This window comes from Rana temporaria, chromosome 9 (genome assembly GCF_905171775.1).
Source record: "Rana temporaria chromosome 9, aRanTem1.1, whole genome shotgun sequence".
Classification (NCBI taxonomy): domain Eukaryota; kingdom Metazoa; phylum Chordata; class Amphibia; order Anura; family Ranidae; genus Rana; species Rana temporaria.
In genome coordinates this window covers 82,151,526-82,178,072 of record NC_053497.1, presented here as the reverse complement: position 1 = coordinate 82,178,072, position 26,547 = coordinate 82,151,526, and the positions used below count along the sequence as shown (strand labels likewise).

The following is a 26,547-nucleotide window of genomic DNA, read 5'->3' as shown; positions in this document are numbered from 1 at the left end:
TGGTCTATCCTGACGTTCCTGCTGCCAGATCTACCTCTGAGGCACAGCACACCCATAACACTGCGATGTCACCCCCCAAAAGGGTGTCTGAAGCCATCAACAAGCTTGATAAATTCCGCCATGAGGAGAGGGAGATCATGAGGGAAGATGCCACTGAGCTTCCTGCAGAGCCTGAACAAGCCGCTGGAGACAGCGCTAAGGTATTTGAGGCCATTTCACAGTGCCAGACCACCCCGACGTCTAAAACCGAAGAGGTGAAGGTGGACCTCTCCCTGCTCAGATACGACTTTCAGAAGCTCCGTGACCAAGTGTCAGAGACTGAGAGATGGATCAGCCAAGTGGAGGATGACATCCTCCTCCCCTGCAGGTCTCCACTCAGCAACTACAACACCAGCTCCGCTCCACTCTGTCATGCAGAAACAGGGTGACATGGGGAACAGGTTGGGATGATGCAACCTTCGCTTTGTAGGTCTGCATGAGGGCGCGGAGGGCACAGATCCACAGGCCTTTCTAGAAAACATGCTCATCCCCACCTATGGCAGGGACACCTTCTCAACCTCCTTCATTTTGGAACACGCTCACCATTTAGCCGCCAGACCCCCTCCTAGTGGCGCCCCTCCACCCATTTGTATCGCTAAATTTAGGAATTTCAGGGACTGCAACACCATTTTTGGGCTATCCTGGCGAAAAGGAAATATACCATTCCGTAATGGAAAGGTGGTAGTCTATCTGGATTTCTCTGCTGAGGTCCAGCGTCGCCGCATCCAATTTACCGAGGTCAAACGCCAGCTACGGGTCAAAAACCTGAAATACGCTATGCTGTACCCTGTAACATTAGAGGTGGCGGGCGACCATCATGTGCACTTCTTTGAGGACCCGAATCGGCATTTGCGTGACTGGAGCGCAGCGACAACGCCAATCAACCTCCATCGTTATCCATGTACTTGACTGCCCCCAGGCGACGTCTCTTTGCAGGAGGCCCAGATCCATTTGTTTTAGCATAGCTTCATAGCCTCTTGGATAGATCCAAAAAAAGGCATAGCTCCTTAACTCTGAAGGGTCTATCTAGCAGAGCTTCCTTAGCACTTCTCCTACACCTTAGACACTGGCGAAAAAAACGGAGGTACTTCCCGGATGGGAGGGGCTATATGGAGGGGAACTGACAGATTGGTTGTGCCAGTGTCCAATCACCTCTGGTATGCATATAACCCATTATGTAAAGACTTAGTCTCTGTGTCCCGTGGTGCACGATAAAGAAACCATGTTTCCTGAACCCGCCTCTCAGTCTGGTTCTCCAATTCCATCGAACCGCTCCCCCCCGTTTTATTTTTTCTCCTAAACCCCACCCACCCTACTCCCTCGCCCTGCACAATCCTTGACGTGAACTGGAACATATCCTCCTTTTAACATCCACCCAAGTGTCTTTAGCTGTCCATTTGTCCCTTTGGGGAATCCAGCACCACCCCAATCCTACTATTTCTATGCAATGCATGTCAACAAGACCAGCCACCTTAAGCAGGAAGTGTTTGTGACACTACTACAATATACGCAAGTTTGTTTAAATACATCCACTTTAGATCTATATGTATATTGTACTATTGATTGTAATACTTTTTTTGTGACCCTCTGTAACCACTATATTGTAGATACAGGATTGACCTTCTCATAAAACCCCTAAAGAAAGACATTGATACTCTTAAATGTGTTGTGTGAACCAAGAGAATCTCATTGTATACAGCAACTGCAATCATTCCAATGTATTTTACCTTTACTTTGTGTATCATGTCCAATAAATTATACTTTTTCAAGTAATCTATTATTCCAGTGCCTTTAAAGTCCACTGAGTGGTTATCTTTTTGTTGTCTCCATTCCTAAATATTTAAAATTCTTTAACCAGATATCAAAAAGCTAGCAACCTCTGAATACAGTCATGGCAGAGAGGCAGCTTGTAAACCAAGCAAACACCATCTTTCAAGATACTCACAGACGAGAACTTGTGTCCAAAGCTAATCCATTCCTTTTGTATCAACACTTCAAAGCCAACTATGGTCCTGTAATAGCTGTCCAGCATCAGCATGGCCAGAGAAGTGAGCTGGGCTGTCCTGTCCCAGCCATCACTGCAATGCACAACCACAGAGCTCTTTCCAGAAGCCACTTTATCTGCAACCTGAATGGCTCCTGTTAAAACCAACTAAATAAAAAAAAAAAAAAAAAATGTCACAAGAGCTAAAATGAAACATAAAATGTATAAGCTAATGTTCAAGTGGCAACTTGAAAAAGTCAATACTATAAATAGTCACATAATTGTGCTGGTGGGTTTACACTGAGCAGAGTAAAAAGGTGTCTAGAATGTCATCATCTCTTTATATAGCAGCACACAAACAAAAGTGGGTACTGTACATTGTAAGATACTAATCAAAAACAAATCTTGAAGGAACAAATTATGTATTTGTTTTAGTGAGGGGAAAAAAAAAAGTTAAGCTGTTCATATATTGAAAATTCCAGGATTACATTATTGGCCCTATTACTACAAATACCAAGCCTGGAAGTAGAGGAGTTTGCTCACAGAAAACAAATTCAGAGATCTTTGCTGTGTCATTGTTCTTTTCTTCCAAAATCTTTCTAATCAGCCAGGAACAGCTGATCCCTCTCTCCACCCATCAGAACGGGGATCTGTTTGTTTACACTGACAGATCCCCGTTCTGGCTCTTTACCACGATCGCAGGTGGCCGACAAACACAGAGTCCCCGCCGGACCCGCGAGCGCCCGCAGTACTTGTACAGACCGACGTATGGGTATGACAGTTTGGGCAGCCAAGCCACCTTGCCACAGTATATATGCGTAAGGCGGTCAGCAAGTGGTCAATACTCTGCAAAGGGCAGCACAGTGGCTAAGTGGTTAGCACTTCCACCTAGAAGCACTAGGGTTATTGGTTTAAATCCCAACCACAGCGCTACCTGCCTGGAGTTTGCATGTCTTCCTGGGCCTGTGTGCGTTTCCTCCAGGTACTCTGGTTTCCTCCCACACTCCAAAGAAATGCTGGTAGGTTAACTGGCTCCCATCTAAATTGGCCCTAGCACATGTGAACATGAGTAGGGGTCCTTAGAGTGTAGGCTCCTTGAGGACAGGGACTGATGTGAATGTATATTAGATATGTAAAGCAATGCGTAAATTGATAACGCTATATAAGTAAATGTAATAAATAATATGCAGCTATGTGGCTGGAGAAACAGACATGAGCAAGAAAAGTCACATGTCAAGTAGTGCACTACTACTTCCCATTACAAATTCAAGGTAATGGGTGGATTTTCAGGGTATGGTTTAGCTACAAATGCAAGATATTATAGAAAGAAACATAGATCCTGTGCAACTCAAACCTACCTGTACCCAGAACAAGGTTCACAGCATGTCACAATAAGAACAATAGCAAACATTCATACAACATTTTCAGTTGCAAAAAGCTTTTTTCCCCCCCTTTGTGCATTACTCTAATATTTACTGGTTGATCCCTATTACACATTAAAATGCCACTTTTAAATAAATTACATTTTAAACATTAAAGAGGCAACAATGCAAAAAAAAAAAAAAAAACATATCCACAATTTCACCTTAATATGTTCTAGCCAGTGTGTGGACTCCAAGCTTGACAGCCAGTGAGACTCTTCTACTTGTGGAAATACAATATCTTTTAGTTTCTTCAAAGATTCCCTCATCACATGAATGTTGTGTATGTCCAAGAACACAAGCTCTGCAAAGGGGTAAGCATCTTCACTCTCATAACCTCCTCCTGTGGCCTACAGAGAATTTAAAATGATGTACAATGAATAAGATGCATTAATGGTGCCCACTCAGGGCGAAGTAACAAGTTCTCTTTATAGTCCTCTACCACACATTGCCCTACCACCTGGTTCTCCAACCAGAACTTTTGGAAATAACCGATAGCTTTAAGTATAGAGGAACATTTGATTTTCTCCCCTTCCTGCCACTGTGCTGTAATGCCATGCATGAGTGGCCAAGAGTCAGGCCTGAGCATGTGAGGGCATCAGTAAAGTTCTCCAACAAGGGGTGCATATGGTGCATTGAGGGAATGAAGGAAAGAATAGAGGAGGCTGGCTATAAAGAAAACTATTGTTGACCGTGTATAGAAAAAGTAACACATTCACTGTAAATGCAAGCACATTGCACTAGGCGTCTGCTGCATATAAAAGCAGGGCCACCATCAGGGGTGTAGAGGCATTACACCTGCAAGGGGCCCGATGGTCCCCAGGGGCCTAGTGTCCCCCCACCTCCCACCCCCCGTTTTTTTTTACCACAACTCCAATCCCCCCCCCTTATCTCACTGCAGGAAAGAGGAGCCTCCCCCCCCCCCCATTCTCTGCTCCATGGGGGCACTGACTAAAGCTGTGTAAGGGGCCCCAAAATTTGTGATGGCTGCCATGTATAAAAAGGTACTTATTAAGCAGATAATTTCTTATATGGCACATAAATAAAAAAACAGTCCAGAAAGAAATATATATATATATATATATATATATATATATATATATATATATATATATATATATATATATATATATATATATATATATACATAACCTGTGCAGAATTCAAAAGAAGCTTTTGAGCAACCTGACACTGAATTACATTTTTCCAATAAAACATATTTGGACTGCAGTATATACCTTCAAAAAAATGTAATAACTGTATAGTAAGAGTATGGCAATGACAAAACTAAATTTATACAACATTGGATTAACCCCCGGGATTGTGAGAAGATCCCAAGCAAACTGCTCAAGAAGCTCTTACCTTGTTGGCCACTGCATTAACATTTGGCCTGGCATCATAGATTGTCAATTTGGAAGGCTGGCCATTGGTTTCTTTAATAATCTCCAGGTACCGCTCATCATCTTTGTTCCGTTTTCCACTCATGCCCACTAGCGGCTGGCTGCATCTCATAATGACAGACTGGTTTTCTGGATGGACCCAGGACAAAACCTGTACAAGAATCAGGATGTTTGAACAAAATCTAGGTTAACATGCGAGTACACACACATTAAAAAAATCAACAGGATATAAAATGTTTTTCATTCAGTCACATATCTTTTCCTAAAGCGGATTCCAGGGAAAGTGGAAATTCTGTTTGTTAAAAGAACCTTGCATCACCATTTTCTCAAGGCACAGATCCACCCTGAACCTCCTCTGCTGGGGTCCTCTACTGGCACTCCTAGCTCCTCTGCTTTCTTTGGGGGCACTTGTGTAGGCTTGCTTCTGAGCCTCTCTGCATCTATTGACACAGACAGTGGGACTTGCCCCTGCCCCCTAATTCCTCAGCAACGCATTTGATTGACAACCTCAGCAAAGCCCAACTGACCAGGAAGAGGAGAGAAGAGCTTCAGACGTGCACAGGGCTGAATTAAATAGAGGGCTTAGGTAAACATTAGGGGGGGGGGGGGGGGGTTCAAGGAATGCACTAAGGTATAAAAATGTTTATGTTTTACAACCACTTTAACTCCCTCACACAGTGCCAGAAGTTTAGCAGCAAGTTTTCTACAGGATCCAGCTGCCTGCACAATGTGGGAATTACCTACTAAGTTATGTCATTACGGTTAGAGAGAAGACTTCTTTTGGCTAAAGTGCACCTTTAATACCTACAATTAACCCCCTAATTACTTGATCCAGGGAAAATCTGATTGCCACTCTGGGGAATCAGGAATGATTGTTTTCCCCTGCCGGAGCAAATTGGTGTGTGCTTTGCTGGAGTTGTTTGCCTTCCTCTGGATCAACTGTGGGTATAGGATTGTGCATATGGGATTGAAGGATTTTTTCTTACTGGTTGAACAAGATGGACTTGTGCATTTTTTCAACCTATGTAATTCAAAATCAAAAAATCAAAATTATCAATGGACCAAGGCAGGAGATGTAGATAGGGAACAGAAAGGGTTGGGGACAGAGCCTTAGGGAACCCCTATGGAATAAGGGGGAGGTGACAAATATTGTCCTAAATGGGGCAGCACAGGGACCAAGTGATTAGCACTTCTGCCTAGAAGCACTAGGGTTGTCAGTTAGAATCCCAAGCATGGCACCAGCTGCTTGGAGTTTGCATTTTCGCCCTCTGCCTGTGTGGGTTTCCTCCCACACGCCAAAGACACGTAGGTAGGATAATTTGCTCCTGTACAAATTGGCTTTAGTATATGTATGTATGTATGAATACGAATTAGGGACCTTATATTGCAAGCTCCTTGAGGACAGGGACCGATGTGAATGTGCATTACATATGTAAAGCGCTGCGTAAATTGTCGGCGCTATACAAGTACCTGTAATAAACATGCCGACTGAGCTGTATGTCCTAAACCTACTCAGCAAAAAGCTTCGGCTATACAACATGTCCCAAAATGTTTGCAAGTAGAGTAATTGACAAATTATTTCAAAAAGATTATCTTTAATGTGGTTGGATGGATTTTTATATTGACAGACATTATTTCATCTATTTTGACGACAATCTATAGATTGATTGTGTTAAAATGCTTTTTATTGAAATATGCAAATTACAGCTCAAGCTCAATTTCAATATCAATTGCAAAAAAAGAGATAGATACAAAAACAGTCTAGAAACCGCATAATGAGTAAAACAACTAGCATATTACAACCTTCAGAGCAATTGCATATCAATATGACATATACCATAAGAGGCAAGCCTCAGGTAGAGAAGGTTGCTATTCATAACAAAGCAGGACAAAAAGTAGACTAATCAAAAGAGACATATTATATAACAGTTCGATGAAGGAGCTTGGCTTGGGACATTAGGGGTGTAATATGGTTTCTTCCTCAGTGCTATGCACTGGCAAAGTCCCATGAGAACAGTGTGTTGACATTAGAACCATTCCAGTCCCAGAGTCCCTAAAAAGGGGGAGAGAAGGGGAGAGAGGGAGAAAGAAGTGGAGGGTACAGGAATGGAGGACAATCTATAGATTTAGTAGATCCAACAAATGCCTAATGAAATAAGAATTGCGTATTCAAAAATAATGACCCATCAGAAAACTACATACCGGAATTCTGTTCCTGGATCTGAAGGTGGCAACCTTTTTGAGGTCATCCTCTGTGGCATTAAATGGGACCATCAAATGTCGGGGATAGGTATCACATAATTCAAAATCCTTATTAATGAAGGTTAATCTCCAGTTATTATTTGGCAAGCCCTTGGTAAAAAAGAAAAAACGCATATTTAGCTTACTTCCTGCATAGTGTTTTTATCTTTCCTTGTACTTTGATCAAGCAACCACAGGGTGGTGATCAAATCCAACTATTGCAAGGACGTTTGTATGAAGGACACTCAAAACACTATATGGCAAAATGAAACAAAGGATGTAAATAGCAGACTCTATTTTCAACATGATGATCGAGCTAGCATCGATGAGCAACACAAGTCCACCATGTGATGCAAATTCGGGGGTCTACCATAGTCCTAAGTGGAATTGTACAGACACAGACACAAAATGGCTGTAATCTATTTAATGATATAACGATTGGAACTGTAAAGAGGGCGGAGTGGGCATTCAGCTGGCAGCTGTCGTGCTAACAGGCTGACTCAACCTGGGCAGGAAGCCCAGAAGGTCTGCTCATACCACATGGAAGTTTTCATAAAATAATACAAACTACTTAATGCTTTGCACATCAGGCTGACACTGATGAAATAAAAAACAAGAGCTTCGTAAAGAAATGAAAGTATTCATTTTTACAGGCTGCGATGACGGCACTAGAATTACCTTGCGCTGAATGTACTCCTTAGTCACTGTCCAACAATTTGTTCTTTGCAACAAATTAACCATGTAGCTCCCCGACCCTACATGTAACCTGTAGCTTTCGACCATTCAATACAAAAATGCCTCGGGCTGTCTGACAAATGACAGCTGTCACACTGGGCAAGCATGCGCTGATTTTTCTGTTGATTCAACAAAAGCTGGTATTTGGCTGATCTTCAAACCACTGCAAAGCTCAGTATAAAGATTGCAATGTATTAATGTTGGTTTATAGAAGAGCTTTCCTGATAAACAGCATAAAATTAGAGGCAATCCGATGTCTAAAGAGCAGCGCTAACTAAAACCGAGAAGTGAGGACACTGCGAAATCCCCCAACAGTACTTACTGTTGGACTGAAGACGAGCATGGAAGGACCTGTCAATGGTAGCGAAGACGGGCATATCTCAGCTTTGCTGCTAAGCTACTGTTTTTACTGGCCTATAAACATCATTTGTATGTTTCAGAGTTTCAGTGCCGTCTATCTAGTTTTAAGGAGGACTAAACATTACAAAACTCTATAACAAATAAGATACAATAGTGTCTACATTTAATGTGTAGATGCATTTTGAAAACCTCAAAGGTCAGTGTGTAATATTAAAGTAGAACTATAGGCAAAACTTTATTTTTATTTAGGATAGAGCAAGAGATGGTTATTCTCTGTGAGATTTTTTTCACCATCTGTGTCAGATTGCAGAGATTTCCCTTCACCTCCTGTGCTGTGCGCCACAGTCTGGCAACAAACGCCCTTGGAAGTAAAAAAGGAAGCATAAATCTTCAGCCGCCTGCTGCGAGCGGCAGGAAGGCCGCAAAGGTGCGGCCTAAATTTTTAAGCTGTCTGGCGCAAAAGTGTGGCCCCCGGACCCCAAAACAGACAATGGCGGCCACCCTGGGGCCACCCCCAGCACCTGTAGTGCCCAGTCACCAAAACGTGGACGTCCGGTCACTCACCTCCTGTCATGGGCCCCAAAATGCAGAAGGTGGACCCATGGGATACCCCCCAGTAGCAAATAAAAAGGTGGAGGTGGGGGGAGAAACAGCATGCCCACAAAGCCCCTAGGCCAGAAGCCTGGACCTTACCCAGGAAGGAAGGGGGGGGGTGGGATGGAGGGAAACCCCGGAGGGACCGACCACCCCAGGGAGTGTCTGCGCCCCCTACCCCAGCGAAGTGCGTGGGCAACACTCCTAGACAGATCCTCCTCGCCACCGAAGTGGGAGGGGCTGTCGGCCATGATGAACCCTGCGACACAGGCCGAGATCCGGTTGTATGCAACCTTGTGAGACGTTTAACTCGCACTGCATTTGCGATCTACATTTCGGGGTCCGTTAACAATGTATTGGCACTCGCAGCAGATTGCCAAGGTAAGTTCACTTTGAGAGCAATGCTGGAAAAGAGCACAGAACGTGCCTTTCCTGCAACGCGTTCTGGTGTGAACCAGCCATTAGTGTTTGCGAAAAATTAACAAATTCCTATAAAAAGGCTTTACAATATAAATCTCAATGCATTGGACAATCTGTTTTTAATTAATAGTAAGAGTCACATACCTGTCTCTGAAACTCAGCCATAGGATCATACACATTCCAGCCATTGGTTGGAAATCTTTCTTCATTAACAAAGCTAAAAATAGGCTGTGAAAAAACAAAACAAAAAAAAACAAGTTTAGGTAAATGTCAAATTAAATAATAATAAAAAAATAAATAAATAGATAGATATTTGTAACAATGCATGACAGATAAAGCATCGCTCAAAGCCTCCTGCATTTTATCCCACAAGCGCTCTCTCCACTCCAGGTGTGGGTTAAGGAGCATGTCCCGTTCCATCCATTCATAGTAACAAAGTCCCAGGCACACTGTGTATATAAATCACATCTCAATTTGAAAGCATTGCCTTTAGCTAGTCTCTGCCTATTGGCCACGCCTGCTGATGCGTTTTATTCAGGTTGGGATTAATCGTAGCCCAAGCCATGTAAATCCTATCAGGGGGCAGAGCAATGGGCAGGGATTGTAGCTAAACTTTGAAACCTGAATGATATATACAGACTGCAGTATATAGACTGCCCCCCCCCCCTTTTAAACTTGCCTTTAAAATCACTTAAATATCAACATAAGCAAGATGTGGTTTGATGTGCATTTCTGCATTGTACAGCAAAGTGTGTGTTTTCTGTGTGGTTTGCCAGGCATTCAGAAATGTGTAGATGTAAATGGAGCCCAGTCCACGGGTCCCGCGGGCACGGTCACGGCGGTGTGCGTGACCACGCGGCAGCAAATTAAAGGGGACGTGTGTGTATATACACACACACACACATATATACACACACACACACACACACACACACACACATACACCCCATTTGCCCAGTCGTGCCATTCTGTCAACGTATAAGTTCGTGCGGCGGTCGGGAAGCGGTTAAAGGCTGCTGGCAACAAGGCTGGATAGGGCCTTCCACACAAATACACCAGAATCTCATGAGGCCCAAAGGTCAGTGAATGAAGACTTGCATAATAGTTTTAATAGTTTTAAAAAAGGTTTACATTTCTTTGCACTGCGCAATTCTTATAGATGTAAATTTGTCATGCCTTTCATGCCTAAGCCCATTTCTGACATTTGTTACTTACACGTTAAAGTCCGTATTTTTTGCTCGAAAATTACGTAGAACCCCCAATCATCATATATTATAATTCATATTATATATAAAATGGCGATTGTTGCAATATTTTATGCCACACTATTTGCGCAGCAGTCTTTCAAAAAAAAAAAAAATATATATATATATATATATATATATATATATATTTAAGAAAAAATACGCTTTTATAAATAAAATAAACAACAAAACAGTTAAGTTAGCCCAATTTTTTTAATAGTAAATGGATACCCAAATTGTCATGCTTCTAAATTGTGCACACTGGTGGAATGGCAACAAACTACGGTACCTAAAAATATCCATAGGCGGCGCTTTAAAAAAAAAAAAGATTTGGTTACCAGGTAAGAGTCACAGAGGAGGTGCTAGAATTATTGCTCTCGCTCTGACAATCACGACGATATCTCACATGGGTGATTTGAACACTGTTTACATATGTGGGCGTGACTTGCGTGTGTGTTTTCTTTGCTGCATGAGCTCGCGGGGGCGGGGTCGCTTTAAACATTTATTTTTTTACATTGTCACTTTTAAAAAATAAAATAAAAATGTGATCACTTTTATTGCGGTCACAAGATATGTAAACATCCCTTGTGACAGTAATAGGTGGCGACAGGTACTCTTTATGGAGGGTTCGGGGGTCTAAAAGACCCCAAATCCCTCCTTTGCACTTAAAAGTATTCAGATCTCCAAAACCGGCGATTCTAAAAACTGTAATTTTTTTTTTAAACTGGAAGTGATGTTGCTTCCGTGTTTAGACAAAGGAGACTGGAAGGAAGCAGTTTCCGGCTTCCTTCCAGTGTCACTCTAGCTGGCGAAAGATCGTGGCTTGGGTCCCCAGGTGGGACGAGAGGCCTTGGAAGAGCGGCCGAGGTGGCATAAGGGGGAGATGTCCCCTCTCGCTCCTTCTGCATAACAGCCAATCGGCTTTTAGCAGCATCAGTTGTTATCCCTGAAGAGCCGACCATCCGCCCTAAAAAACGGTACCGGGATGATGCCTGCAGCTGCATAACACCCAGGTATAACTCCTTAAAGCAGAGGCTGCATATGTGCCTACGGTTGGCGCTAATGGGTTAAGTATATGTCAAAAGGTAATGTTATCTTATGTTTAGGGAGAAACCATTATAAAAACTTTAAAAAATATATATTTATACAAGTACAAATGTAGCATTTTCCGGAAGTGGTGCAGTTGCAGGGAGTTTCCAAAAGTACTGCATGCATTACTTTCGGTGTGGTGCGAATTTTTGAATGGGCTGAAAATGCACCACACAGAACAGCATGTTAATTGCACAGGAACGCACAGCACATTCCTGTGCGATTCCCAGTGTGAACCAACTCTACAATTTCCTGATGCAATATGTCTAGCCTTATCCATTTAAACTTCTACAGCACCCACTGCCCAGCAGGCGTTCAATACTCAATCGCAATCTTCCCCATAATATGGGATCTACTTTAGGTTTTCTTATATTAAGGAAAAAAAGGGGGCTTTTTGTGATTTTTTAACTTGTCCAGTACAGACTTGAAGCATAACACAAACGTTTCTCTAGCCCTGTCATAGCATGGGCGTGCAGAAACACAAGAAGGAAGAGGATGAAAAACAAAAGGATGCATTGAGCGAACACCTGCAAAGAGCTCTGATCCTTGCATACAAAGGATTGTCTGTTCCTAACCAAATGGGTTCATCTGCTTAGAGCGCTATAAATCACTAACTTTCCATTCAGTGAAATGCCTGCCACTTTCACTGCACAAACACTTAAACAAAACCGTTATCCTATTCCCCGCAGCCGCCACTTCTCCACATTACTGGATCAAGCCAGCACATCGGATAACTGGAGGCTATTCAAAGAATAATTACTTTTTGGTTTCAGGATTATGCTTCCTCAATATTATCTTTATGTTGCTAGACGATATGGCAATACAATAAGTACACTATGGAAAAAAAAAAAAAAAAAACACACATGGCATACCTTCTAGTGCCGTGACCCCTTGATAAAACTTCCCAAGTTGTGGGGACCCCTAACCGTAAAATTATTTTTGTAGCATGGGCTGTCAGCACCCAAGGCATGACAAGTAATTTGCGCCTAAACCACAGACATTTAGCTCTCCCTGAGTCCTTTTAATGGCAACTATAATCACTCTCACTTTTTTTTTTAACAACGAGGTTGGTCTTTATTGGGAAAAACACAAGAATGGTACATGACAAATCATTCTGGGTAAGAGCAGACAATACATTGATTACATACCGAGGAAAAGGCAATAAAACACACGGGTTGACAAGACACAATACAGCTTAAAAAAAAAAAAAAAAAAAAGAAGGATAATAAATAATAAGGCACACTTTTTGAGAAAAGGAGGTCATACCAAGCAAACAAGGCAGGAGGCAACTTCTCAATAAACATCACCAAAGGGCACTGGAGCGAAAGCCTAGAAACGGGAAGGGGAGAAGAGGGAGGGGGGGGGGAAGAGGGAGGGGGGGGAGGTCCGCCCAAGGTGCCAGTGATAGCTCATCCGTGTACAACTCAGGGGTTAGCAACATATGAGGGATCAGTCCAAGGCCGCCACACCTTCTCATACTTCGTAGGACACCCTCTACTTATGTACGTCAACTTATACAATGGAAGTACTGCGTTAACCGCATTTTCCCAAGAATCCACAGTGGGGGGCAAGGGGGAGACCCATTTCAACAGAATCTCTTTCTTAGCATAGAAGAACAACAATGAAATCAAGGTCTTGGTAAATCTAGGCCGCATCCCGTCATCCTGTACACCCAATAGGGCCAATTCCGCCGACAAGGGTAATTCCAGTTGAAGGCGGAAGTTACACCTATGCCGAAATCAGGAGATGGGGTCTTCTCTAGCCCATCCCACTTCACATGCCTCACCAGTCAGCTGGCCTCAAGTCTCTGCCCCAGCCATGCTGTGAACTGAATGGGCACCTGCAAAGAGGCTGAGTGGGCGGCCGTGGGCTCCAGGAACAACCCAGCCGTTTTTTTTCCCTATCCTTTTGTAGCACTTTTTTTACGCCTGGTCAGGGCTACTTCGCATTTGATAACGGGTTAGGATGCATTCACACCTGAGCATTTTCAGCTCGTAAAACTCCTGAAAAAAAACACCCAACAAGCAAAATCCCATTCATTTAAATGGCCTGAAGCTCGAAATTACATGAGCTTCTTTTTGGGCGTTTTTTTTTTTTTTTTAAATTTTTAGGGAGAAAGTCGCACAGATGTGAATTCAACCAAGGAGAGAAAAAAAATGTGATCACTTTTATTGCTGTCACAAGTAATGTAAACATCCTTTGTCACAGTAATAGGTGGTGACAGACTTTACGCCACCTGGGCATAGGACAAATAATGTGTCACTGACTGGATCAATACTATATACTCAAACCCCACTGCACAAGTGAAAGCAAATGGACAACTATTACGAATGGAAGTAGACAGGGGTGCCCCCTCTCCTCACTGATCTCATACTAACACTGGAACCTTTTCTCCGTAAAATGTGAAATCATCCAGATGTTACTGGCCCCGCAATAGGGACATCATCAGCTGTGAAAGTGCAGCCTATGCCAATAACCTTTTTTTTTTTTACCATGAACCAAAATAATCTTGTTACCGAGCCTTCATTAGGAACTGAACAAATACGAATCCCTTGTCCAATGTTTGCATTAACTTCCAGAAATCAGAAGACTTAAACATCTTTTGCATCGTCTACAGGCCCTCCCTATGCGGATTCCAAGCCCCTTTTTATAAGCTATGAATATGACTTCCTCAAACTTTGTGGGTTCGCAAGCCAAAACGCCTTCCTCAGTCACTCTTGCGTGGGGCATGGCACTCCCAGATATAACCCTTTACCAAGCAGTCTGTCATTTGTGCAGGGTACTTGATTAATGCGGGCATGCCTCTCTTAAATGAGTTTCCATTGAGCAAGCGGTCTCAAACAACCCACAGTCGACTCTCCTCCGGTGCCGATATGAGTTGCCATCCAGCCAGCCTCAAGTCCCATGCTCCAATATAGGAAACTTGGAGTATATACGCAAAGGCTTTCAATCTGTACTTCTTCTTCGCTGCTCATTTCCATTATAGGGAATTCTTTCAGTCTGAGTCCAACTCCTGTTTCCAAGCTAAAGCGTGTAGGACTATTCCATGTGAAACATTATGTAAATGCTGGTTACTGGCAACTCGAGGTCAAAGCTATGGTCGAACCTAGCCATTTCTAATGTTACCTTCTGGAATAGACTCCAATTATCAAATTTTCTGGCAACCTTACCCAAGACCTCTTTTACTTGCGGTCTCACTCTCTTCAACAGATCTGGGGTGATTAAACTTCTCTACGTCACATGGTTTTATTGACCTACCGACTGCTTCTCTCCCCTCTGGAAGGGTTTAAACTGTCTCACATCTCCAAATGGCAAAGAGACATTGGCGTTACCTTCACCAGTAAGCAGATTGAGAGAATACTTCTCTTCTCATACAAAACCTTCACAGACTGTAAATATCAGAATCTGGATTTAAGATCCTAACAAGATGGTACTATACGCCCAATTGAATCCACAGGATGCTGAGGCTGACCGTACACGTATACCCACCCCAAAGGGTTATAATGGACTATGTCGGTACTGATATATATTTGTATATCAGTACCGAGATAGTCCATTATAACCCTTTGGGGTGGGTATAAGTGTACGGTCAGCCTCAGCAACTGCCCCTATACTCCCAACCCTCTGTTTCTCTATATCAGTTTGGATGATGGTACTTTTTTTATGGTACATTAGTCTATGTGAGGCTATACTCAAAACTTTTGTGAATACACAAGATGTTTCCACATGGTACAGATAATTGTTGGAGATGTGGGAAAAGGTTCAGAGACATGCTCCATATCTTTTGGACATGTGATAAACATCAAGACTTCAGGAAAGGGTGCACATAACCAAACAATTTATGAATTATGAGATCCCTCAGAACCCTACCTCTGTCTTGTTACATCAAAGATATTCCAGCTGAGACTTATAGGCTCTATTGTTCTACTCCTGGTGAGTGCAAAGAAGAAGAAAAAAAAAAAAAAAAAAGAAGAAGGAGTATACCCATTTTCTGGAAACAAGTTCAAGCACAGTCAATTGCAGAATGATTATAAAAAAAAAAAGAAAAGAAGAAGACTTCCTGGTATATGGGGGGCGGGGGATGCCCAATTCACCTGTCCCTTCCTCGCTCCCTCTCTCTATTTTTTGTTAGGCGTGATATACCTCCCCCCAATGCTAAAAAAGAAAGAAAACATTTCGATGAGTACCGAGATCCATGTAATAGTGGCTAGTGTACATGTTGAAGGCCTTCTTTTCTTTTAGTCTTTATGGCTCTCTCAAGCCAGGTGCCAAGACAAAATTCGTAACTTTGCCTGTCATGTTTAAGTTTGATCTGTGAATTGTGGTCATCATGACTGTCGGTGTACTGTCAAGTTTTCTGTATGCACATGCTTCGGACAATGTTGCATATGGTCTTTGTACCCTGGTTTTGTTAAATAAAGAACTGGAAAATAAATAAAAATCAACCATCTTTAGGAAGAACTGCAGGTTGTCCTACAGATATGAGCTGCAAGGTTCACTCTACACACAAGAGTTATTTCCATATATTTCCATTATGATTGAGAAACACTGGCTGAGCTCCTGTAAACAGAATAAGCCGAGCCTTGTAATTAAAGTGTGAGGAATAGAGAGGATGGTGTATAGAAACCAATCTGAACAATGCGTCTATTGCTGTGCCTTGAATGACACATTTGCTGTGATCAGTATCTTTTCACAACACAGCAGTTTCTACACAAAACTCTTTTCCCTACATTTTCACCTAATAATTACTCACTGGTCGCTCACTTAACAAGTTTAAATTAAGGTTAATTATTAAACAGAACAAGGAAACAAGAATAGTTCACTGATACAAGTAGCAAGGCAATAGTTACAATGTTTTTAAAGGCATATTTTATTTCCAAGTTTTGTAGTGGATAACAGTTTAACGACCACGTGTCAATTTTCAATTTTTCAAAAAGAAAAATTAAAAAAATTCTATGAAAATAGTACAGAATACAGAGTATTAGAAGAAGAAAGCCCCAGCCAAAGCATAAGAACATAAGCATAATATAAAAAAATTGTACAAAAAGATAAGAACTAAGGCTACACACATAGCCTCACTGGTAAAGTTTGTGCCATATAGTGAATGAATGAATGAATGACTTGTATAGCGCAACGCATGCGAACTGAATCGCCTCTGGGCGCTTTTTCCAGCCAGTATCTGCTAGGCTGGTGTGGTCATTTTTACCCCGGAGGATCATGACACGCTAGGGACACACAGTCATACACACATATATACATATATACTGGGCCAATTTGGACGAGATCCAATTTACCTACCAGCATGTCTTTGGAGTGTGGGAGGAAACCGGAGTACCCGGAGGAAACCCACGCAGACACAGGGAGAACATGCAAACTCCAGGCAGATGGTGTCGTGGTTGGGATTCGAACCAGCGAACCTTTTGCTGCTAGGCGAAAGTGCTACTCACTGCACCACTGTGCTGCCAATAATATAGTACTCAGTACAGTGCTTACAAAATTGGTAATAAAACAGGAGAGTACCCAAACAGTCCCAGATCAAGGGAGGCAGGTGGGACCAAATATGAAAAGATTCAAACTGGGAAAAAAAATATGCGCTCTGGCCCCCCAAATGGGAAAGAAAATAAAACCCTCAAAAATAGAAATGGAAGAAAAAAAAAAAAGAAGGAAGGAAGTGAAGAAAGAGCAAGAGCATCAGGACAGGAAAAGAAAACCCAGAGGGAGCCCAAAGGGGCAACTAAATGGAAAAGGGAACCCCCTTGTTATCATGCACCTTCCTAAAGCTCTAATTGAACATAGCTGGCCCATGGCTCCCACATCTTCTTAAATCGTTTAACAGGGTCATTAAATTATGCTAGCAAGGTGCTTGTTAACCACTTAAGGACCGAGCCTCTTTATGAGATTTGGTGTTTACAAGTTAACTACTTGGTTAACTCTGCGCGAGAGCCCGTAGCTCTACGTCGGCAAAAAGGGCGCACTTATGGCTCTGTCCCCACAAAACACGCTGTGGATTTTTGTATAGATAAGCTCAAACAGCGTATAGAGGAATAATATACCATTTGTTAGGACAATGACCAATTTTGTTACTTTGAGGTTATTGGAATTTGTTGACCCTAAGGGAGGTTTTTGTTTTTTCTCGATAGTTTGCAGAAGGTTCAGAGAAAACTACTTTATCTGTTGATGCCAGCAATTGCAGCAGTACTAAAAGAAAAAGTAGCCTACATGAGTGGTGCACTGTGTCCCAAAACTCCAATTAAATCACCAATTAAAATAAGAGAATAGGGCAATTGTACCAAGATACAAGAAAGCTCACTAAACTCTCTGCAGTTCTAGTTCATCTGCTCCAAGAACGATAAAGTGCTGCCATTGCTGACCGCTTTATGAAAATAACTCCAAGTATTGAAGATGGAGAATTGGTATGACAGCCGGGAGACACACATTTCCAGAATGTTCACTCAGGAAACACTAGGACTAAAAAATTATTTATCACAGAACTTCCTAACTTGGGTTTTATTTATTTAATTTATTTAATTCCCCTTGTCAACATGCATTTTTTCCTGTGTATTCCTTACGCTAAATTATGCTATGATCTCCAACATCCAGTCAAAATCCAGAAAAGTAACCACATGACTTCAGAAAAGGAGTGGGGGTGGGAATTAAAAAAATAATGCCCATCTCCAGGCTAGTGCATGAGATATGAAAATAACCTGTCACTCACAGCAAGGGGGCGGAACGGAGCAAGTTTTTTCTCTGCAAGTCCCTTTTATTTCATTGAACAATAAAAGAGGATTGATCAGAGCTGGATTAACTCTGTGTGGCAAGACTGGGCACAGATGATAGGAAATCTTATACTGTACATTGTGACATAAAAAAAAAATAATTCTGGAGATACTGAATTTTGAGTTTTCACTAGCTGCAAGAAAGAAATGCTTGAAATATATAGATGCGTTACACACAGAGTGATAAAATAAATGATAAGGTAAAAGAGTGATAAGCGCTAAACACTGTGATAATAATAATGATATTGATACCACCACAACTGTCTACCAATGAGATCACTGGCAGATGGGGGAAAAAAAAATTGCATAACTGAATGTATAGCTGATGCAGCCAATCAAAATGCAATCACAAGTGCAAAAGTGAGTTGCAGATCAATGAACTAGCACTAATGCTCCATAAAAACACAAAAAAATATATAAATAAATATAACAAAAATGCATGGATGAAATGAAATATAATAATAAATAATAAATGTGCAAAGTCCTAAATAGGAGAACAGTCCTTCAATCAGGGGAATCAATAATGGGCATCAATGGGTGCTGGCAGGCGATGACTATAAAGAATCCCAAAAGATAAAGAGATATCCGACACTAGCCTCCCAAAACTCTCACCTTAATGACATGAAATGCAGGCATGTCGCATGGATGCAAGCATGTCCGGGAATAGATGCCAGGATGCTCCCAAGGATGTCCTCTATGCGGAGCTCGTGCCGCTACGGCTAATGCTGATCCCAGGATGTGACTGATCTAAAGCTCAATGCTCAGTAGACATGGGGGAGAAAAAGAAAGGATACTCCGATAGTGAAGTATTGCTAAAAAGTAGAAGGGCGTTTATTGGAGATAAAAAAATGGCCTTGTACATAACAAAGAAGGTAAAATGCAAAATTAGCAGCAGGACGCGGCGTGTCAGCGCCGTCTTACTGTAAAGGTGGCTTCCGGCTAGCGGAAAAATTCTATTAAAATGATACTTTGTAAGATTAGACTAATTTACCTTGTGTAACAGTTCAAGATATTTTTTTATATAAATATTACACAATTCAGTAGTAATGCGTTGACGACTGATTACCCACACGCAATGCAAAGCCAAAATGTTATTGTGCCATTATATACTTCAACAGAAAATCATCACCATGACAAGTAAAAGTAGCTTTTAATTGAGTGATAGTGCAGCTTAGAATGGCTACAGCACTTAGTAAGGGTGGAGGAAATGCTGCAGTTTCCTGTCTCACACAGCAATACGTTTATAAACTGACAGCTCATCGTAACGATTTGTAGCTTTAGCAAAATGCTGATGAAGCACTAATTTCTTCTTTTTTTGGTGAAAGCATAAAGCTACTCTGACAACTAATTTTTCCTCTGCAAAAGAAATTTTTTTTGTATTTTTTATATATAACAACTTGAATGTCAGTTTTAGAAAAGCTTTACTACGGTGGATTCTAGGGGGGCAGCCCTGTGTAGCTAGAATAGATCAGCACCCCAAACAATATGAATTCAGAACATACACACTGTTCTTTCTGTAGCAAGGAGTCCTGGGAATCCAACTCCCATACAGGTTGGGAAATCTCATGAGAAGCACTCCTGTACAGTTCAATAGCATATTCTTGTGGGATTCATGATCCCCAGCTTTTCAGGGACCCCATGAGTACCTAGATAAGTTGGCTGGAAGTTGGGGTGTTCTATTTATTTTTTTCTTTAGGGCTTGGCATTACACATTGCTGCCCCAGCATTCATATTTTGTATCAAGTGCACATAGATTTGTCCCAGATGTACGACATCTTATTGGTCTTTGGCAAACTGGAGATATGCAAAAATGCTACCCAGTTAGACCCCTTTCACACTGGAGTTTTTTTTATTTTTATATAGACGCTTTGGCGTTAAAAAAAAAAAAGTGCCTGGAAGAAGCCTCATCTGCAATCCCAACGTGAAAGCCTGAGTGCTTTCAGAGCCTTTTCACACTGCCAGCACCCGAAAAACGCTGGTAAAGCTCTGCTAAGACCTGTTTCACACTGGGGTGTTTTTCAGGCGCTTTGGCGTTAAAAAAAAATAGGGGGAAGGGGCACTTTAGGAGCAGTGTCTTCAACGCTCCTAAAGCGCTGCAAAGAAGCTGTTTGCAGGACTTTTTGACGCCCTGCCAGCGCAGCGCCTCAGTGTGAAGGCACTCGGGCTTTCACATTGGGATTGCAGGTGCGGCTTCTTTCAGGCGCTTTTTTTTTTAAATGCTAAAGCGCCTGAAAAACGCCCTAGTGTGAAAGGGGTCTTACAAATACGAACGGGTGTTTATTTAAAAGCACTGTACAGTGCAATTTGTGTAGGAAAGTATAGCCAATCAATCAGATCTCAACTTTAAAGTATGTAAAGTCTTGAGTTGTATAAACTCAAAATCTTATATAAGCTGTAATGTTATTGTAATTTCAAAAGTTATTTTCAGCTTTTTCTTAATTGCAGCTTTAAATAAAAGATCTACCAATCCTATAATGAAGGTCCTTGTGAAGAATGGAGATTAATATCCAATATTCTTGTACCTCAAGGGCATTTCTGAATGAATAGCATTGATAGTCAACTGACTTGAAAAGAAAGTGAGTTTATTGTCACACAGTTGGCATCATATATACAAAAAAAAAAAAAAAAGTATAACAGTTCAGTGTAGGTAAAAATATATATAGACTAAGGTGGTCAAAGCTATAGTAAGCTTATGAAAGCGTGTGTCCTTCATACTAGCAGCTTCAGTCTTCCATGCTGTCTTGTATCATAAAAGAGAAGCAGGAAATTACGTTCTTGGACTTCTGGCAGAGTTTAGCTGTTCCCATTTGTCAAAGTCTTTGTGTAAATGTGCGAGTGTCATCTCTCATAGTGGGTGCGAATGTGTCTGTGTCGTGCCCCCTCCATCTGAAAGTATAGGTTTACATATGTTACATAGGAACGTCATCGCCTCGCAGAAACTTAGAACCTTACGGCACATATTAATTTCTGTTAAGTTCAGCAATATGTTATCCAAAAAATATTATCTCAGAAGGTCATATGGAGTTTGATTGACAAGCACACATGATTGGAAATTCCGACAGCAAAAGTTCGATGTGAGCTTTTAAACGAAAATCCCGACCCTGTGTATGCTCCATCGGACTTTTTTCTGTCGGAAATTCCGTCAACAAAAGATTGAGAGCTGGTTCTCAAAATTTTCCAACGGAAAGAATTCCCATCGGAAAATTCGACAGTCTGTAGCAATTCCGACGCACAAAATTACGACGCGTGCTCGGAAACAATTTGACGCATGTTCGGAAGCATTGAACTTAATTTTCTCGGCTCGTCGTAGTGTTGTACATCACTGCGTTCCTGGCGGACGAAAGATGAGCAGAATTAAGTCGGAAAAACCATCCAAGGTTTTTCCAACGAAAAATCCGATCGTGCGGCATAACACTCTATACTTAAAGCAGGGGTTCCGCGGGTTTTCGTTTTTTTTTTTTTTAAATCCCTCGGGCGCTCTTACCTTTGTAAAACAGCCACTCGTGTGTCCCACTATTATAGCCGCCCGCATTGTGTTTGGCCCGTAAACGATACTTTATAAAATTCCTCGATGGACGTTTCCATCTTTAGTGTGGGCACTCTGAAGCCCAGCAGGATGTGTTTCCGGGATACGGTGAATGCTGACTACCCAGCATTCACCGCTCTATCCCGAGCATTGTGCAGTGTTGAAGGCGAGCGTCGCCGTCAACACTACACTGTTGTCATGCACCGTTGTGAAGACGTATTCTTCACAACGCTCGCCGAGTCACAGCGAGATTACGCTACAGCGCGTCTCCTGGGAGTCTCGACACATCACTCCCAGGAGACATCGCGCTGATCGGGGAAAAGTAAAGGAACGCCCACTCCTGCGGTGAAAGGATCCAGGAAGGAAGACAAAATGCTGCCAAATCCAGGTAAGCAAACAGAGAAAAAAAAAATAAGGACGGATTATACATTAAGGATGGGTTATGGTATGGATAAGACAAACTTGAATTTTAGGGTGAACCTCCGCTTTAAAGTAATGTGCTGATCATGCAATGTCACACATATTACCAACTTTAACTACAATAAAGTAACTATATACCAATACGTATTAATAGGACTAAAACGTCACCAAACCAACTTAAGATATAAACAAATTTATTATTTCTCTCACTAGATGAAATACTGGTCTATTCTAGAGGTCTATTCTTGTCTTCTCATTACATTCTATACCAAGATACCCTATAAGGCTCCATTCACACCTAGGCGTTTTAACGCCTGAAGCCCGACGCTATTGCAGCCTGCAATACGCTGGAGAGGTGATTTAACATTGTCGGCTATGGAGATGGTTCACATCTCCACGCCGAGCGCCGAAACGCTGTACGCCTGAAGCTCAAAACAAGTCTCGGACCCTTTTTTTCAGGCGGCTTTTGGCGTTCGGCATAGCCGACAATGTTAATCACCCCTCCGGCGTATGTAATAGGCTTAAAAACTACGCGTTTTGTCGCAGCAAATCGCGGGACAAAACGACGCAATTTGTCGTGGCAAATCGCGGTACAATACGCCGCCTTCAGGTGTGAATGCTACCTTAGTCATAAATTGGCTACACCAGAAACATCCAGCAATGCTCAGCTTGAAGAATCAAGTCAAATCAATTGATCAAGGTCATTCATACACACTATATTTTCTATGACTAATCATAAAACCAAATATGTTTTGCAAGTTTGCCATGAATATAATAGAACACCTATAAGTGCTGAATTATGAATTTGAAATAATATTCCAAAACCAGGTTCAAACGCTTTCTATTGCATGGTGACTGCTCTGTCCCTGTCACCATGTCACACATTCTTCTGATGAAGACTACAGGTGGTTATTTTCTGCACACATTGCACAGAAATGCATTACTGGTGTCACCAACAGGAAACCTGTCTAGAGAAATGCCATTACAGTACTAGAATGTATACATATAGACACAAGTGGCTGCAGGAGGCCATCCACATTGAGATGCAACAAAGGATTTAAAAAAAAAAAAAAAAGGTAAAAATAAGTATTTCATAAAAATAAGTCAATTGTTTGATATTGCTTTGGCAAATTAAATTCCATACTGGATTTACATTTGCAAGGTAGGCATGTTACAAAAACCTTGCCTAAATCCTAATGCTAAAATTTAATAATTAAAAATACCTGTTTTTGTAACAAAATTGGTACCCATCGTTTTTTTAACCTGGTTTAGAAAAAAATGCCCTAGTGAATAATTGAGTGGATTGTAGTCACCTCATTAGTGATTCACGTACACTACAATTCACAACCAGCATTGCACCACTGGTATGTTGAGAGAGGTACAAGGGTGGTAAAAAGGTGTTGGTAGGTACAGGTGAGGATTGCCCTTAGCAGACAAATCTTTTGTAATTTAAGTGCTTTATCTCATCTCATCTATTTATCTGGCTTCCTGGCTTTTACATTGTAATGCTGTGGCATATATGAACTACAGTATATTGGTGCAGCAAAGTTATTTACAATCTCTTATCGGGGATATAAAAGCAACGAAACAAGAGGCGTAAAGAGCAATACAATCCTTTCTGCTGGCCACACAAATGGAAAAAAAAGGCAGGATTGGTGCAGCAAAATGATCGAATGTATCAATGCAATCTACCTCCAACTGTTTCTATCAAAAGTGGAAGAGCACCATGACAGGTTGTATTTATGTGTTTGGCAAGTTCATGCGGAAAGTAAACACAAAAAAACAGAACATTGCACTCTCGGCATACTGCAGCTTCTGTGTATTGGAGCCCCAGCAGGCTGAAAGTATAGCAAAGGCTGTACCATCCATCCAAAATGTAAGTGTTGATATTAAAATAAATAATGATTGGTAAAGGGGCACAACCGCTCAAAAGATTTTTTTTAGGCGGTGACAAAAAAAGAAAAAAAAAAAAAAAATTTTGCTTGGAGTTCTGCTTTAATTCCTCCCTCTATACTAAATTCCATGCCATTACAAAAAGGGCAAAACCGACACCTTCTCCCCTGTGTTTACACTTTATTGGCTCATCACTATGATGGCTGCATCAAATGCCAATAGAAATATATGTGGGAGGAGTCAGGCAAGCTTTAATACTACACGTGCTACCAATACCACCAGAATGCGACATTTAAAAAGGGGTTGTAAAGGCAGAAGTTTTATTTTTTTTATCTTAAAGTGTTTGTAAACCCTGTTACATAACGAACCTACAGCTCACCTGTAGGTACCTTCAATATCTTCTGATATTGGCACCTTGGCACCCCAGATGTTTTGGAACTACATTTCCCATGATGCTCAACTACACTGCAGAGTGCATGAGCATCATGGGAAATATAGTTCCAAAACATCTTGGGTGCCAAGGTTCGCCATCACTGGTTTAGGAGATATTCAGTATATGCTCTGCTGCTGACGTCATCGATGCATGCGCACTGAAGAAACGGGCCGCTGGTTTATGCCGTGATCGGTAGCTTCTGCATGAATGCACGAGAGTGACGAAAAAGACATCTCGCCCTGGTGTGTTGATAGGATGACATCACGGAGCTGGTGGATGTTAGAGACATTGCGTTCCTCCACCTTCCATTTGAGGATGCACCACAGATGCTCAATAAGGTTTAGGTCTGGAGACATACTTGGCCAGTCCTCTTGGAGGTGTGTTTGGGGTCATTATGTTGGAATACTGCACTGCAGCCCAGTCTCCAAAAGGAAGGGGGATCGTGCTCTGCTCCAGTATGTCACAGTACATGTTGGCATTCATGATTCCCTCAATGCACTGTAGCTCCCCAGTGCTGGCAGCACTCATGCAACACCAGACCATGACACTCCAATCACCATGCTTGACTGTAGGGAAGTCACACTTGTCTTTGTACTCCTCAGCTGGTTGCAGCCACCCACGCTTGACACCATCTGAACCAAATAAATTAATCTTCTTCTCATCAGACCACAGGACATGGTTCCAGTAATCCATGTCCTTCGTCTGCAGCAAACTGTTTGTGGGTTTTTCTTGTGCATCATCATTAGAAGAGGCTTCCTTCTGGGATGACAGCCATGCAGACCAATTTGATGCAGTGTGTAGCATATGGTCTGAGCACTGACGGGCTGCCTCCCACCCCTTCAACCTCTGCAGCACTCATAAGTTTAATTATCAAAGAGAACCTCTAGATATGATGCAGAGCATATGACGCAGAGCATGTGCACAACTTCTTAGGTTGACCATGGTGAGGCCTGAGAGGAACCTGTCCTGTCAAACCAGGCTGCAGCTCAGTTTCAGGGTCTTGGCAATCTTTTTATAGCCTGAGAGAGAGAGAGAGAGAGAGAGAGAGAGAGAGAGAGAGAGAGAGAGAGAGAGAGAGAGAGAGAGAGAGAGAGAGAGAGAGAGAGAGAGAGAGAGAGAGAGAGAGAGAGAGAGAGAGAGAGATTTAACACCTGTGACCTTGTAAACACGAACAAGTCACATGACACCCAAGGAGGAAAAAATGGCTATATGGGCCCAATTTGGACATTTTCACTTAGGGGCGTAATCACTTGTTGCCAACTGTTTAGACATTAATGGTGTGCCAAGTTATTTAGAGGGGACAGAAAATGTACACTGTTATACAAACTGTACACTCACTACTTTACATTGTAGCAAACTATATTTTCTTCAGTGTTGTCGCATGAAAAGATAATAAAATATTTACAAAAAAATATGAGATACTGTATTGGGACTTTGTCTATATAAAGACTGTTATGTACTGATTTAACACCGGAAGCGCTGAACATTTTTTGTCATGTTATGATTAATGGTTGCATGTTCACCTTTTTTGTGTCAGCCGCTAAAATAATTCACAGCGCTCACTTTTTTCATGTTTTGATACAATTTCACCACTATCCCCATGTAACACAAAAGACCATTGCTAATGAATCCAAAAAAAAAAAATGGACTTCTGCGAACTGTACATTTCAGGGGAAAGCAGTGAACCAGTCACATTAATAAATGTTATCGAAGTAAATGCATATACTTAGAAAGAAGATTTGAAATTTAATTTAAATTTTGAAAAAGTAAAGCTTTCCTTTAAACACACTGGTAACCTGACTTGTGCTTTGTCAAGACCCATTTTCAATTTTTAGACATAATTTCTATTTTAATGTATGTTATAACATTAATGCTATAGCCACTTTATGTTGCCTTAATGCCTAGCAGTGTGAAACATACTGGTTTCATATCAATGGAAAACGTGACTTTGGTTAGTTGTAATACAAAAGCT

At 41.6% G+C, this 26,547-nt stretch overlaps 1 protein-coding gene across 2 annotated transcripts in view; it reads right to left on the bottom strand.

Moving 5' to 3' along the window:
* MTM1 (myotubularin 1) overlaps positions 1 to 26,547 on the bottom strand; it is a 100,871-nt gene that overhangs the window by 24,722 nt on the left and 49,602 nt on the right. For both annotated transcript variants that reach the window (XM_040323799.1, XM_040323800.1), the window contains 5 exons: positions 9,339 to 9,422; positions 7,047 to 7,196; positions 4,807 to 4,995; positions 3,609 to 3,794; positions 1,985 to 2,191 (listed from right to left, as the gene is read on the bottom strand). In XM_040323799.1, coding sequence (XP_040179733.1) covers positions 1,985 to 2,191; positions 3,609 to 3,794; positions 4,807 to 4,995; positions 7,047 to 7,196; positions 9,339 to 9,422 — 816 coding nt within the window. The remainder of the gene's footprint in view (positions 1 to 1,984; positions 2,192 to 3,608; positions 3,795 to 4,806; positions 4,996 to 7,046; positions 7,197 to 9,338; positions 9,423 to 26,547) is intronic.